The following is a 16,710-nucleotide window of genomic DNA, read 5'->3' on the forward strand; positions in this document are numbered from 1 at the left end:
GTGCTGGACAGACCTCACTATACAGATCATAAACCTCTCTATCTGTATATATACTACTGGTGTTTGTAGTGTTGTGCACAATAGACGCAACCATGTTACCTCAGACAGTGGGGAAGATCTCGGACATGTAGCTGTGTTGTCCTCCCCTGGAAGCGGAAGCGCAGTGGGCTCATCCAATGTATGCCATTCCAGCATAAGAGTATGAATAAATAAGCCGGGGTTCTGGGCGTGGTTCACTTGTGAACTGTGAAGGACAACACGTCTGCGAGAGCGGCAAACCTCACCCTGCCACGTGGCTGCCGCCATGACTGCGAGTCTCCTCGACACAGGCCCCCTGCGAACCCATGCGGGACAGCACCACAGAATTATGCCTGTACAGACTACTGCCTTCAATCTACATTGCAGACAGCGTGCTGCAGCTGACGCAGAGCAGCATGCAAGAGACATTGCTCCTAGTGGGGCCCCCAAGGACCACGCATCATTGCAGGTTACATTCACGCTCAGTGCCAAAGGTTCTACTAGCACTGTAAGTCATCACCACATGGCCGTATTGAGGCAGAATTCAATAGACAAAAGACATTGGTCTGAGTTCGGCCCCCCTGGACCACGCATCATCGCAGGGTACGTGCACGCTGAGTGCCAAAGGTACTACTATCTCAGTGCACCATAAGTCATCGCAAGGAAGATTGAACAGTTTGTTGTCAGCAGTGAGGCATACTATCACTCGAAAATCGAATTGAGGCAGAATTCAATAGACAAAAGACATTGCTCCGAGTATGGCCCCACCGGACCACGCATCATCGCAGGGTACGTACACGCTGGGCGCCAAAGGTACTACTAACTCACTGCACCATAAGTCATCGCCACGTGGCCATATTGAAACAGAATTCAATAGACAACACATAGCTCTAAGTTCAGCCCCTCAGGACGAGGCATCATCGCTAGATACGAACACACTCAGTGCCAAAGGTACTACTAACTCAGTGCACCATGGCTCATCGCCACGTGGCCTTATTATGGCACAATTCAATAGACAAAAGACATTGGTCCGAGTGCGGCCCCCCCGGACCACGCACCATTGCAGGGTACGTACACGCTGAGCGCCAAAGGTACTACTAACTCAGGGCACCATAAGTCATCACAAGGAAGAGTGAACAATTTTATGTCAGCAGTGAGGCATACTATCACTCAAAAATCACCCAAAAATACTTATAAAAAGAACAGAACAATCGAAGTACATTAATGATAACAATCCGGTGATTTTTAAAATGTGGAATGCAAATATGGACATACAATATGTTGCAGATAACTGAATTACTGTTTCTCGCTTTATCACGTCATATATTACCAAGTCTGAGAAAACAAAATTGAAAGAAATGTGGGAAGAAATTTCACAGGAGAAGACACTTAGCAAAAAAATTGTACAGCTTCAGCTTGAAGATGCTTTCACATCGAGAAATTAGATCCTACGAAAGTTCGCATAGATAGACATCTGCACGTTTATATTCAAAGTCAAGAGGAATCATCTGGATAAGTCTTGACCTTGCTGCGGCACGAAATTGAATTTTAATATAAATAATATAAAACAAGTTTGTAATTATATAGAGTTACATTTCTTTGGTAGTCAAGAAAAGTGTACAGAAAATGACAGGTTGATAAGTGTACGTGTTGAAGAAGAGATGAAAGATAATAGTGATGTGAAGTTTCATAAAGAAATAACAAAGTTTAACCCCTTCGCTGCGGGGGTTAATCCCCCGCTGTGCTGGGGGGAGGGGGGCGCGCGCAGCGCTCGCATGCTCATGACGAGCTGAGCTCGTCATGAGGCACGGCACTCCTGTGCTCATGACAAGCTCAGCTCGTCACAGGTGCATTACCTGCGGTGGAACGCTCAGCACAGCAGGGGAATTATCCCCGCATGCGAGCGTTCCACGGCTCATGACGAGCTCAGCTCGTCATGAGCCTCGAAGAGGTTAAAGTAGTTTCTGGTGAAAATCCCAACTAAGTATAACGTACCTCAAATCTATACAATATCCTTTTAGTATCCTTGCTTCAAGAACTTGTTTTATGTCAGTAATGGCTTTACTATAATGACCAAATTTATCATGCAAGTCCAAATGAACACTGAATGGCAGTCTACAATGCGGAAAGCAGAGCTCACAATTTGAACTATAACGTCTCTGAAATCTACATATTTCGACAGTGTATTTCGTAAATGTGTCATATTTTGTTCCATCCACCTACACTGCGTAACAACAGGGCTCACAATTCACATCGAGTAGCAATTGCAGATGACCCTGTCCAATAGGCAAGAGACATTGCTCCCAGTGCGGGCCACACATAATCGCTGACTGCGCACATGCTGAATGCTTCTGATGCCCCTACGTCAGTGGAGCACAACTCATGGACCCTTTCTGATACAATATTTTGCATATAATTTCACATCTGCTGTCCTACCTCAGTGTATCACAAGTCCTGAACCCTTCACAATAGAATCTTTTCTGTATAATTTCATATCTGGTACCCGTACCTTAGTGCAGCACAAATGATTGACTCTTTATGATTGAATCTCTGTGTTTGATCCAATGATTACTGTTGTACTTGTTGCCACCACCAACCATTCACGGAGGATTGGCTTACAATCACCCCACACGCATCCACCACAGACGTCACTGGACATGTGACCCTGTTAATAAAAAGGAGTCGAATGCACGTGCCCGCACCCAGTTCCACTACCTATCTGTGTTCATTATGTATGCAACATTCTGCCCCTAGGCCCTACCACATTACATTGTGCTCTGGACAGCGTATGCAACCATCTTACCTTTGACAGTGGGGGAAAACTTTAGTTATGTAACTTTGTCTTGGTCATTGTACAAGTACGTACATAGAGACTGCATCATTAGAGTACTGCAAGGAGAGTGTATACTGAATTTATAAGTGTGTGAGGATCGTCAGAGTGATTGTATAAGTACATATGTTGGCACAGCCTAACTCTGACAACAACCTTGTCTCTAATTGGCTGCCCTCCATGTGCCAAAAACTGAAACTTCAACTTGCCAAGGGCCTGTATTGCTACATCTGCAACACTCCACTGAATGTGCAATAAACATTCATATCCACACAGATGTCTCATGTCCATCATCTTTCTTGTATGCAACTACGGATGAATATAGGGTCAGTAATTCCCCGTACCTTCCATGTTGGCCATATTGTGGGACTTGGCTCACAGAGTGACACTTTGGATTTTGCAACCCGAGTGACTATAGCACTCCAAAACGGACACCCGCATCCAGTGTTGTCCTATTTTTAAAGCTTTCTATTGCCCAAAGCCAACTAAAAAGTAGCCCACACTAGCCCAATATTGCTACTTTAGGGAAGGAGGGGCAGGGACAGCGTCAAGCAGGCAGTGAATGCATTGGAATTGATGTTGCAGCAGTATGCCAAGTAAATATTTGTCTAATAAAGTGCTGTAACATACTACTTTGCTGGAGCGTTGTATATATATTTATAATCTGGCAACTAGCACAAACCAAAGTTTTACAATACAACCAGAAAGAATTAGCCTAATTGTGCGTGATCTAGGCCAATCTGGCAACACTGATGCCACAGCCACTCCCTCACAGCTGGTATACACCCACACCACACCCATCCAGCACAGGCGTCATAGGACACGTGACCCTGCTAATATAAAAAACCGGACGCACGTGCACTACGCCATTTATGTACGTGACCTCACTTCTCACTGAGTTAGTAGCAACGCAAGCACTGAGCGGGTGTACAACCTGCGTTGATAGGTGCACTAGTATTTCCTCTGCCATGGCCATATCAAGACTCAGTACCCAATGTGAGACCTATTACCTTGCAGGCCGGAGCTGCATGATGTGGAGGGTGCCGTCACTGCAAAAAGGTGAGCAGTAAGGCCTGGGTGCTCAGCAGCGGGCAGATAACTCTGGGCGGCATAGTGGATGGGGTGCAGCAGACTTGATGAAGAAAGGCTGCACAGCGATTTAGGCGTACGCAGTCGTATATACCCTGCCATTACACTTTCTTATTGCATTTTTAACACGTTTTCCAATAGCTGGACAGTTTTTACAGTCGGCCAAATGTCCATCGCTCCCACATCTGTAGCAAAGTAGTTGAGTATTTCTTTTTTCATACTTTATACCCTTAAATTTACCATCAAATTTTGACGAAATTTCATTTGCCTGATTTTGTTTTAAAAGAGGTAAGGTGTGTTGGGAGCATCGAAGCATGCAGACACGAGCGTGACATTCCGCTCACAGCTCGTGGCTGCCTCGCGTCGCTTTGGGAATGTTATGTTTTGAATGTGAGAAGGTTGGAAGGTAGAAGTTAATGGGGGGTTCAGTCATTCTTGCTTTATACTTGCTGCTTACAAAACATGTTCTGAGGGTTAAACCACATCAAGAGAAATACCGTCTCTGTCTTTTCATTCCTACATACTGGTCTTTCCTACAATTACTAATTCTGTACTATCTTTCAGATGTGGGAGCTTGAGGGTGCACTATGTCCAGGCATGTGGTTGGAGACACACTGGTGACACATAGGTGAGCTGTGAACATTTTCTCCAGTCTCTCTCTCTCTCTATCTCTCTCTCTCTCTCTCTCTCTCTCTCTCCTTTGATGGACGCATGGTACACAATCTTATCTTGCTTTTTATCTGCTTCACAAATTGACGTCCCCCCCACAAACACCACCGGAGCTGAACATGCGCTGATGCGTGGCCACCCTGGCAATCAACACCCAGTCTAAATTGTGAGCTCCATTGACCGAGTTTACTGAGGCTGAGGAGGTTCCTACGGCAAGTAGTTGAATCTCTTCGACACACACCGGTGGCGGAAGGTGAGCAGAGAGGTTTGTTTGTGCAGCAGCGGGCACTCCCCTCCGGCCAGTGGGAGTGGATGGGGTGCAGCAGCCTGAATGGGCAGCGGCGGACAGTACGCTCCTGATGGTGGGAGTGCATGGGGTGCAGCAGCCTGGATGTGCAGCAACTGTTATACACCTCTGGGCAGTGCAAGTGTATGGGCAACACCAGACTGGGGACCATAATATCAAGAATGGTGATAACATTATCACCGCTTTAGCGGCAGGAAACTGCTGCAAAAGCGGCGATAAGTGGATTGATAATATGCCCTTAAGAACTCCCATAAAAGCCCAGGTTCTGGTGTGAAGGATATCAAACCTGGCTTGATAATATGCCCTTAAGAACTCCCATAAAAGCCCAGGTTCTGGTGTGAAGGATATCAAACCTGTGCTTCTATGGGAATTCACATGGGCATATTATCAAGCCCCTGAACACCACTTTTGCGTCAGTTTCCTGTTGCTAAAGCGGCGATAATATTATCACTGTTCTTGATAATATGGCCCTGGGATGCTCAGCGGCTGTTAGACACCTCTGGGCAGTGGAAGTGGATGGGATGCAGCAGAAACAGGGAATTACGCGTATGCCAATGTATATAGTCTGCAATTACTATTTCTATACTATCTTTCACATAACTAAACTTGAGGATGCAGTATGTCCCGGGACGTGGTTGGAGACACACCGGTGACACAAAGGTAGCTTAGAAGATTTTCTCCAGTGTCAACACTCCCTCTCCATCTCTTCCTTTCTCTCTCTCTCACACTTTCTCTCTTTCTATGTGTCTTCCTCTATCTCTCTCATTCTTTCTTTTTCTCACTTCCTCTCTCTCTCTCTGTTCCTCTCTCTTACTCTGTTTGCTTCTCTTCCTCGCTCTTTTTTCTTAATCTTTCTCTCTCACTCTTTCTCTCTCTCTCTTCCTCTCTCTGACACTGTTTCACTCTTTCTCTCTCTCACTTTCCCTCTCTTCCTCTCTGTCTTCCTCTCTCTCTTTCTCTCTCTTCTCTCTCACACTGTGTTTCTCTTTCTCTCTTCCTTGTATCTTTCTCTCTTTCTCTCTCTCACTCTTTCTCTGTCTGTCACTCACTCTCTCTTCCTCTCTCTCACACTGTTTCTCTCTTTCTATCTTCCTTGTATCTAACTCATCCTCTTTTTCTCTCTCCTTTGCTGGACGCATAATGCACCATCTTATTTTTCTTTTTGTCTTGCAGGCTGTGATTCACAAATTGTCGAGGGATGACACGCCATGGCTATACATAGTTGAATTTGTTGTTGTTTTGTTTTAATAAAATGTTTTACACACATAGTTATATTTGTTGTTGTTTTGTTTTAATAAAATGTTTTATATGTAAATCCATACATGACTAAGATTCTTATTTGTCGAACCTCGCAAGCATATATTTTATTAAAATTGCAACACCAGCCGATTTGCTACGCTCCACATTTAAAAACGTTCCTGTCACATTTGTTTGTGGGGGGTGAGCGGGGATGGAGAACAAAGAGCTGCTGCTGGGGGATGTCGGATTAGTGTTGGTGTCCGACCTGCATCACCATGCCTCCATTGCATCTCTTCTCAGAGACCTGCAAGCCGGCGGGCTGCTCGTAAAAGTGGGGGCCGAGAAGTCGGACAGGAAGAGCTGCGAGCCCACCAGTGGTTCGTAGAGGGAGACTTGCGGGCCCAAGAAGATTGTTGACGGTATGCTGGTGATGTGGGAAGATGGTGCGTTACCTGCTGATGTGGGGAGAGGCAGCGTGAAATGGGTATCTCTCACAGACAGAGCTCCGGTATGTTTCTGAAATGCCTCGGACAGATGCCAGCTGACAAACTGAATCACAAAAGGGCTTTTCAATGCTCATATAGTGAGTCTTATGAACAGTTCGTACCCAGGCTTGCAGAGGGACAACTGCGGCCCGTCTGCTCAGCTCACAGAGGCAGAACTACGAGACGTCCGCTCCAAAAGAACAGCAGCGTAGTAGCTCGCAGAGATACAGGCACGGCAGCGTACTAGCTCGCAAGGGTAGAGAGCTGCAAGCCGACGGACTGGCTACTAAAGGCATACCTCAGATGTGGTGATGTTGGGCACAGGGAGCGTGAAAGGGTTATCTTCCTAGTAGTGTCCAAGAGTGGAAGTCGTGATGCCTGGCGCTCACCTGTTTCTCCTTTATTGTTAATAAATCTTAAACATTCACTGCATCCAAATCATCATTACACAGAGCTCCGCCATATTAAATTGCCCCGGAACCTTTCTTTTATATTTTCACTCAATGAAAGGCACAAGATGGCTTCTAACAGTTCATGGTTTCAAGTGTTAGCAGCCAATCAGAGGACACTTCCTGCTTTGAAGAGTTAGCAGCCAATCAGAGGCAAGCTCGTGCACGGGAGTAAGGCACCGACCAGATATATATTGTTTTCCCTTTATTATCTCAAAAACTACTGAATGGATTTACATCATTTCAACAAAAACGCGCTTTCTAGACCAAGACCTTACTCCCTGCCAAATTTGGCATAATTCCCTTCAGCAGTTTGACCTGTAGCTTTGTCTAAAGTTTCCTATGAAAAGTCTATTGAGAAAACACGTTTTCACACACCCCTTTTTTCTCTGCCCCCCTTGACCAATCACCCCAAAACTTTCAAGATAGGAGCTGATCAAAAAAGAGAAACTTTTTGGGAAAATTTCGTAAAGAATCGTCAATCGATGCCAAAGTTATAAGCAGATGAAGAGCTCCAGGAGGGGGGCCGCAAGCCCCAAGACTGCGGGGATGCCAGCGGGCACCCGCAGCCCCAGCGAACCCCGCTATTATTTTTTAAGGAATCCCCCCCGGAACCTACCCATCCCAGGGTTTCATGAAAATAAAACAAGGGAACCCGCGACCCCAGCGCGAATTACGCCGAGTTTTTGGGGCCGCCTGACCAGACCTAGGGGGCCAGGGTGTTTCTACTCTGCCCCCTTCTCTTGTTTTCTACCTTTGTTTCTCTGTTTTTTAGCAACTCGCTTCTACCGAGCCACAAGATGTCTGCCAACACTTCCTGTTTTAGAGTGTTGGCAGCCAATCACAGTGAAGCTTGCGCACGGGACTTAGGCTCTGCCCAGATATCGAAACTTTTATTTTTCTAATTTCTCAGCAACTACTGAAGCTTTCTGACCCATGCCCTACCTTTGTGCCAAATTTGGGATAATTCCGTTCAGTAGTTTCAGCTGTAGCCTTGCACAAAGTTTCCTATGGGAAATTGATTTTTTCACTTATTTTTTTTAATTTCTCAAAAACTACTGAACTGATTTGCACCATTAAAAAAAGGTCGCTTCCTGAACCAAGCTCTACCTCTTTAACTCTTTAAGCTGGTGCTTAGACATTCTCCAGCATGAAACTTAGTGTCGAATATCATCAGTCTCTTCGAAAGTGTCGAATACCATCAGTCTCTCCGGAATCCTCACTGCATTGCTCAATGTGATAAACTCTTCATCTAGAGACTGTTGAGGTGTACACCTGCAGATGCTAGACAGATCCCATCCTCCTCATCAGTGTAAAATCGGCAAGGCACATCCAAAAGAAGATAGAGGCAGGAATTATTGTGTATACCTCAGCCACATCTAACTTCCACTGTCACCACAGAGTCCAACTGACAGGGAGCAGCTTATTCTAGAATCTGGTGACACCAAGATTTTAATGTTCTAATATCTTCCCGAAAAACATTCAGAGCAGCAAGATACCACAGTAGGTGTTGGTCTGGGCCTTAAAATGTTAGAAATTTGATAGAAAATAAAATGAGAGTGCTCAATACCTCCTTTGCCTTCTACATATACCATATAAAAGTAAAGTCCAGAGATTATCCTTCCTTCCTTCTCTTTAAAAAGACCCAGAGACCTTAAATGTTTTAAGAGTCCACACGTGCTCTTGCAGTAGAGAATAAGCGTCTTGTGTGTGTATCTATTGACTCCAGCTTCGAGTCCTTCTCTCGTAAACCAATAGTTGGTTAAAAAATCTAATTTCACTGATATGTGTGATCCACCTTATTTAATTTCAATTGCAATTCAATACAATCCAGAAATATTCACAATAGTATTTGTTAAGCATTTTCTTATCAGAAGCACGAGGGCTGCACAAAAATGTGATCTAGTGTATTGTGCACAACACAAAAAATAACGTGTTTTGTTCCAGAACTCATACTGGTGCTGACCATTGCTTTCCTACTCTTTCTAGTGCTCCGTGGCAATTTAGGATCAATATTTTAGCCCTAGAGCTCCTCCACAGTAGGGTCATCAGTGAGTACCTTGACGTCATGGATTTACAGATTGTGTAATGCCTCCACGTGCATATACACGTATGGCAGAAGAGTGCACAGCATGTGATCGACATCACTGTACACACACATGGTATAACGCTGTACATCATTTTGGCATTGTCTATAATCGGAGCCACGGCTTTCTCCAGGCCATGACTTGTTATTTTTTGGACAGGGTACTCGATTGTCAATTCCTACTTGTTCTGAAAAGTGCACTACGTGATTGGATTGCTGGCCCTTCTTCGCCTGTTACTATAGTCTTGCTCCTGGATATGTGTGCCTGAGTACAGAAGTAGAGCAGAATTCTATTTACTATACCGAGGACTGATGCAATTTTCACTCATGTCATCGTTTACCAGTGCGTGTAAATGCCCATAAAAAGAACGCATTGAAATGTTTTGATGTTTTACACATGCTACATTGCCTCAATCGTGTGCCTTACAGATTTACACCCAAGTGTGACAAATATGTAGTCAAAACATACCAATTTCTTATATTTGCACTATATATATATATATATATATATATATATATATATATATATATATATATATATTCATTTATTTTTAATTGAGACACGTGCACGGTGCATCACGACACAAACGTAAAAAACATCTATGAAGATCATGAATGAACATGAATTCGAAGCATGAAATAAAAGAAAATAAGTTAGCCGAAAATGAGGAATGAAAATCACGTGCAGAGCTTTAACGATCTACAGAAGTACGATTAGAATGGGTGCAAAAACTACCCGCAGCACTTAACATTTGCACCACGCACCTGCTGTATTTTTTGTGCCCGATTTACTCTACAAAATGAGGCACAGTAAGGGCGCAGACAGACACTGAGGCTGTTTTTCTCGGCAGTGTGTAACCGTCACTACTTACTTCCTGTGCTGGAACTGCTTTCCGTGTTCCATGTCCTACGTTGAAAGCCCTTCTTTGGAGGTTCGATGCTTCTCTTGGGATAATATTCATAAACATCATATTCCACTCTGGATGGCAGCTCTTCGCCATGCTTTATGGGCTTTGTTATTTGCAAATCTAGCATAAAAAGCACATTGGGCACTCAAGTTGATTTCATTAATAAAACTATAAGAATACCACAATAATGTTTTTGGTGACAGCTCCATATTTTGCGAAAGTCTGGAGCGCCACCATGGATCTCTTGCAGGAGGATACGTTTCATTGCATACTCCTAAATTCTAATTGTTGTCAGGCACAGCAATGAAGTTACACAGTTAACTACCAGGAAATCTCTGGAAAGTCTGTTTTCTAGCCAATCATTCATAAACAGTAATGTGGTGTATTTGCTGTCTAGGTTTGCGTAGACCAAGTACAAAACATGCAGCTGAGACCATGATCCTCAGTAAATATTGGGGTCCTAACTCAGTCTTTCAACCAATTTCATCTTATATCGTTAAAAAGACCCAAACAGCAATAAAAACAGATACAATGTTCATATCATCACAAATGTCCAAACTTTTCCGAATCTAGATAGCAGCAGACAAATAAGGACTAACAGGAAAACATGATAAGGGTGATGTAAGCATCTGTAAATAAAGAAGTCCTGCCCTACATTGTGCAAAATTAGCATTTCTTTTTTATTTCAAAGTATTTTATTGAGTTTTCATACTGGTACATTCGCATTTCTGCTACAGGGTACAAGTCATTCTTGGTTAAAGTTGTTTTGTTTTCATTTAGGTGATATACAGGTTACCCTGTATGCCATTCTGATGTCTTGCTAAGAGATTAAGGGCAGTTGAAAGAGAAGGAAATGAAAGAGAAGAGAGGGAGAAGATGCCTACAAGAAAACTACTTTCTCAGCGGTCTCAGCCTCTTCTGAGCTTGTGTTGCTTTGTTTTGCGGGCGGTCTCAAGTGGGATCATAGGGGTCCAGATACTTGTCCAGCAGTTTCCACATCCCCCTAGTAGTTGGTCTCCAGGGTGAGTTTTGTAGTGCGATGCTATCAGAGCCCCTGAGGTATGTCACCCAATTGAGCCAGCCCTTTGCTGTGTCCTTCCAGTTGGATAGGACCAGTTTCACTGCCGAGGTCAGTAGCAGGTCTAGCAGATCCCTGTCGTGTTGTGTGTCAAGTGCCGTGGTAATGAATGCGGGGGTGAGGGTAGAAACCCCTGGCTTCAGTGTGCACCCCATCGCTCTTTTTATAAAAACGAATATTTTTTCCCAGAAGGTTTTAATTTTGGGGCAGTAGAAGATGAGGTTGGCTAGGTCCTCCTTTTCCCTGTTGCATATCCAGCATGTGTCATTTTCCCTGAGGCCTATCGCGGCTAGCTGTGCCGGGGTCCAGTAAATCTTGTGAAGCAGCCAAAATTTTGTCTGAGATAGCATTGGGGAGATTTTGTTACGTGAGGGCTAGGCCCAGAGTTGGGCCAGGTCCTGTTCGCTTAGTGGGGTGTTGAGTTGATTCGCCCAGTAGTTCGATGCCTTATCATTAATTTTTGTGGTGCTTGGGCGTAGAAGTTTATAGAGGTGTGACACCTGGTGTCACACCTCTCGACAGTTTTGACATATATTGGAACATTGATGGCGTATGCTGTGCAAGTTTGGCTTTTGTGAGCACTGTTTCTTATTTTAAAAAAATTGTAGAACTTGATGTCTGGTAACCCATGCCTGTCTTTTAGAGTTGCCCTCTTCCTCCAGATCAGCTGGATAGGAGTTGCCTTTCTTTCCCATGCGTCCATGTACAGGCACTTCCCCCTGTATCTAATCTTGTTGTTGGCCCACAGGGATTCCCATTTCGAGTTCTTTACACTGGCTTCCATTTTCTTGTCTATTTTGAGTAGTGCAATTTTAGTGTTTTTTTGCGTGTGTTTGTTAGGTGTTAGCAGAGTCAGTGGGTTTTGGTTGTTTATGATGGCTCGCTCAATTGTTAGCCATACATGTGTGTACCCTTTGGGGGGCGTCAGCCAGTAAGCTCCCTGTTTGGCTAGGTAGGCGGTTTGGAAGGTTCTATAGTCTACTAAGTTTAATCCTCCCATATTTTTGTCTAGCCTTAGTTTTTTAATACTTATTTGCGCTTTTTCCCACTCCATAGGAATGCATTGCGAAAACACATTGTCACAAGGACAGAGACAAATGCTATGTTTCATCCTTCTACCCACAGGGAATGATACAAAATATTGAATAAGTCCCAACCTAATGCAAATTTCCAAATGACGTTGCCAAGTTTGTGTACATTCAAAAGATAAGGTTCCATCATAAAAGTAGTCTTAATCATAATGTATGATTTACCAGCCAGTTTAGACAACTCAGAGAATTCTCTGGTCTGAGCTCTATGTTGCTAAAACACAGTCCTAGTCCGCAACTTATCCTTATTTATGATGTTCTCTGGAAAGTGAAACATATCTGGTCTGCCTAGGTAGGAAAAAAGGGATTTATATAAGAAAACACCCATCTCAACTAGCTATGGCCCTCGATATGTAACACATATTTGATGATCAATCTTTTTAAGGTGCTACAAGGTTTGTCCAGACAGAGATCCACAGTAGAAGAGGCGAGAGTTGGATTTCATCTGTAAGATGAGAAATTCAAAAGTCTTCATGGTAGGTAAAGTGTGAACAGCTTTGCGGGACGGACATAAGTCTTCTGCAAAATGAATTTTCTTCAATCTGCTGGGATCCAGAGTTAGTATATCCGCAGACTCCAGCACCATCACACGCAACAGAAACACATTAAAATTTATATAAGGTCAAAAAATGAGGGATGTGCTGTTTACTCATTATACAAAGGACGTTCATTTTAATACTATAATCTCCTTCCATCATGATGTGGTATTGAAAATCACACCTAAATTAGAGAAGGCCTTGACCTTTTGTAATTGATGACCTTCTTTGGATACATTTCTTGATTTGACAGATTTTGAACTATCACCATAATGAAAATCTTACTCAAGTAGTAACTGAGGTCCCTGTCATCTATAAACGTTACAAGGTGATAAGTAATTCTTATAAAGCATTGGCACTCCTTGGCATTACAACTGCGTCATCTGCATATAGTAAAATCAGTATTAAACAATTACCAATACACAGAATGCCCTTGTACCCTTTTGTCAAAAAGGTTTTCTGTCATAAATATATAAACTAAATAAAATCAGGGCCATCAAGTATCCTTGTCTAATGCTCCTGGCCAGTTTAATAGTCTTGGTACAATCAACCTAGGTGTTATAGTAGATTTGGCATTTGAGTCACTCTGCAGGTGTTGCAGGAAAGTTAAAATATCTGAGTTAACATGCATGCATGTGAAAATTGACCATAGTTTTGATGTTAAAAGGTTAAAGGCCGAACTGAAGTCCATAAAAGCCAAATGCATTGAACATACGTGGATACTCTCTTCTTCCTTTTCATACATAGAGAATATTATTGATTGAGAGAGACCAAGAGTCTGGGATCCCTAATTCACTAGTGACATTAAGTACTGTGGTGACAATCAGGGCCCAGAAGCCGACATTGCTTTCAAAGGTGTCCACAGGAACCCCATCTGGGTCAGGCCCTTTTGACCAGGGCTACTAATGATTGCATGCTGGACTTCAAGGTAGCAGATTGTCATACTTTTGCTAGTTTGAGATGGTCTCTTAGACCCTAAATGTTCATGAGTGGGCAAACAAACCTCTCTTATATGGTAGAGAACTGCTTAATTCAGTCATCAGGAGCAATTGGTAGATCTTAAGCAGAGTCCTTACTGGGAATAAAAAAGACATTGAGATAATACGTTTCCAAAAACAACTAGGGTTTTTATTGAAATGGACTCATCCCCAGCCTTATCTTGTAATTTATTTTTCTAACTCTAACAGCTTCTTTACATTGATATCTGCATACCTCCGCCTCTTCCTTATCTCTTACTAGTAAGAGCTTATCTCAGTTATCTGTTGGACGTAGCACATGCACATGCACATGCAGAGTTAAACCATCTATCCCCAATGTTTTTGGAGTGGACCTGTACCATTGCAAGTAATTAATCGAGTAACTTATGTGATTAAGAGAGTCAAGGACTAAGGCATCAGAATTCTTAGTTACAGTCAGAAAATTACAGAAATCATAAAGGTTATTAGATATAAATTTGTTAAAATAAAAGCTGGGCTAACCTGGTCCCATTTTCGCCCATGACCCCCTTCTACAGCTTCCAATTCCCTAAGCAACTTATCAGATTGACGTAAAAGAAGATTGTGTGATAGGTCACCTGACTTGAAAATATAGTCAATAATGGCTGAACTACCCCTACCAACAAAGCCTGTATTATGGATAGTGGATGAGTAGTCATCCCATAAGTTACCGTCTAAGATAAATTCAGAAAAAGAAGTCCCCGTTTGTCACAATTAACTGTTAAGACTGGGAAACCCTTCATAGGATAGAAGTTTAGATCGTCAAGCATCAACTTTCTGCCAATCTTAGCATTACAATTACCGGCAATAATACCGGAATTGTTCTAACTATGGATATCTGCTTCATAGTTGGTGTAGGTATCTATCAGTTTCAACAGAAAGACTAAGTTGTTCATATTATTCATGTTAAAATTGTTATTTTTTAAATTAAAAACAGTAATATTAAAAAATTGGCATCTTTTTAGTTTATCTTCAGTAAGCTATTAGAATCCACGTGCAAATGACTAACTTTACAATCCGGTGAGGTGGCAACCCAAATGACCATATCTCCTTTTACCCTGCCAGAAATGGAAGAAACTGAGGTAGTGAAATAGGTAATTATTATGACATAAGTCCACACCGATAAGCTTGGGAAGTACTTTATTTGGAGTGTACAACAACGGAGCAACCACCAGCTTGATCAAAGTACTCCTCTCTCCGCTGTCCCTGATCTCCAACCATCTCAGAATGAGGAAGAAGGTTCCACAGTCCAGCGTGGCTCAAGAAGCACAGACAGATGAGCGTGAGGTGGAAATAAATATAGTCAATAATGGCTGAACTACCCTTACCAACAAAGCCTGTATTATGGATAGTGGATGAGTAGTCATCCCATAAGTTACCCTCTAAGTTAAATTCTGAAAAAGAAGTCTCCGTTTGTCACAATTAACTGTTAAGACTGGGAAACCCTTCATAGGATAGAAGTTTAGATCGTCAAGCATCAACTTTCTGCCAATCTTAGCATTACAATTACTGGCAATAATACCGGAATTGTTATAACTATGGATATCTGCTTCATAGTTGGTGTAGTTATCTATCAGTTTCAACAGAAAGACTAAGTTGTTCATATTATTCATGTTAAAATTGTTATTTTTTAAATTAAAAACAGTAATATTAAAAAATTGGCATCTTTTTAGTTTATCTTCAGTAAGCTATTAGAATCCACATGCAAATGACTAACTTTACAAGGCAAAGAGGTGGCAACCCAAATGATCATATCTCCTTTTACCCTGCCAGAAATGGAAGAAACGGAGGTAGTGAAATAGGTAATTATTATGACATAAGTCCACACCGATAAGCTTATGAAGTACTTTATTTGAAGTGTACAACAACGGGGCAACCACCAGCTTGATCAACGTACTCCTCTATCCTCTGTCCCTGACCTCCAACCATCCCAGAATGAGGAACAAGGTTCCACAGTCCAGCATGGCTCAAGATGCACAGACAGATGAGCGTGAGGTGGAAATAAAGAAGGACATAAAACATCTCCCCAATTTATAATAGCACAACAATAAAACCATACTCATACATGGTAAAACATCTAGATAAATAAAAACATAAATATGGAACAATGACAAATTATAAACAATTACAACAAAGAATAAATAAATGTAAGCAAGGTTTAATACCTACTACAATATCCAACAATAAAGCTATACTCATTTATAGATATCTCAAACAATACTAACAATGATGAACATGGTGCTATGCAAATAACAATCAATTACATCATTACACAATCCTTAAATTTTCCAGAAACCTTGGTTGCATGCTTCTCTTGAACACTACCATTTCCCCACTCACAGTTTTAGAGGATGCATTTTCTCTCTTGGGAATGTGCGGATGCGGAACCTTCATCACCCTATCAACATTTCACCATTGCCCATTCTCCAGCCTTACCACTCTTCCATTCACATTCACTTCATCCACTTGACCAGGTTCACCTTCCTTCACTTTACCCTTCACTACCTTGACACTTGGTAACCTAATCCGAACCTAGGGCCATATGGATCAACAAAATTTCCCATATACACAGAATGGGCAAAACCCTTTGATGCATCTGTCCCCTAATCTCCTCTCTTGAAATGTATCAATTTTGTTATTTTGCTATCACATCTGATTTTACTTCTGAAAGGGCTTTGTTCAATATTTGTATGCATGTCACCAACATATTGCTTGACAGCAGCATCCGATCCACGTTTAGATAAATCACTTAACCATGCAGGTTTCAGATAATCCTGAGAAGACCAGTCCTTTAGTGCTTGAAAGGGTGAAATTCCCATCCACAATGGGGTGTGTTGCGATAAGACCATAACATGGCATGTACCGCATCAACAACATCCACTTCCTCAGTAATTGAACCTATGACACACTCATTCACTAATCTATTGGTTGTC

General features: G+C 42.4%; 1 protein-coding gene across 3 annotated transcripts in view; it reads right to left on the reverse strand.

Annotated features, from left to right (window-relative positions):
• The window catches only part of PIK3AP1 (phosphoinositide-3-kinase adaptor protein 1), a 1,822,514-nt gene that overhangs the window by 255,051 nt on the left and 1,550,753 nt on the right, over window positions 1-16,710 (reverse strand). For all 3 annotated transcript variants that reach the window (XM_078643124.1, XM_078643125.1, XM_078643123.1), the window contains exon 15: window positions 10,045-10,200. In XM_078643124.1, coding sequence (XP_078499250.1) covers window positions 10,045-10,200 — 156 coding nt within the window. The remainder of the gene's footprint in view (window positions 1-10,044; window positions 10,201-16,710) is intronic.

Source organism: Lissotriton helveticus, chromosome 5_1 (assembly GCF_964261635.1).
Source record: "Lissotriton helveticus chromosome 5_1, aLisHel1.1, whole genome shotgun sequence".
NCBI classification, from domain to species: Eukaryota; Metazoa; Chordata; class Amphibia; order Caudata; family Salamandridae; genus Lissotriton; species Lissotriton helveticus.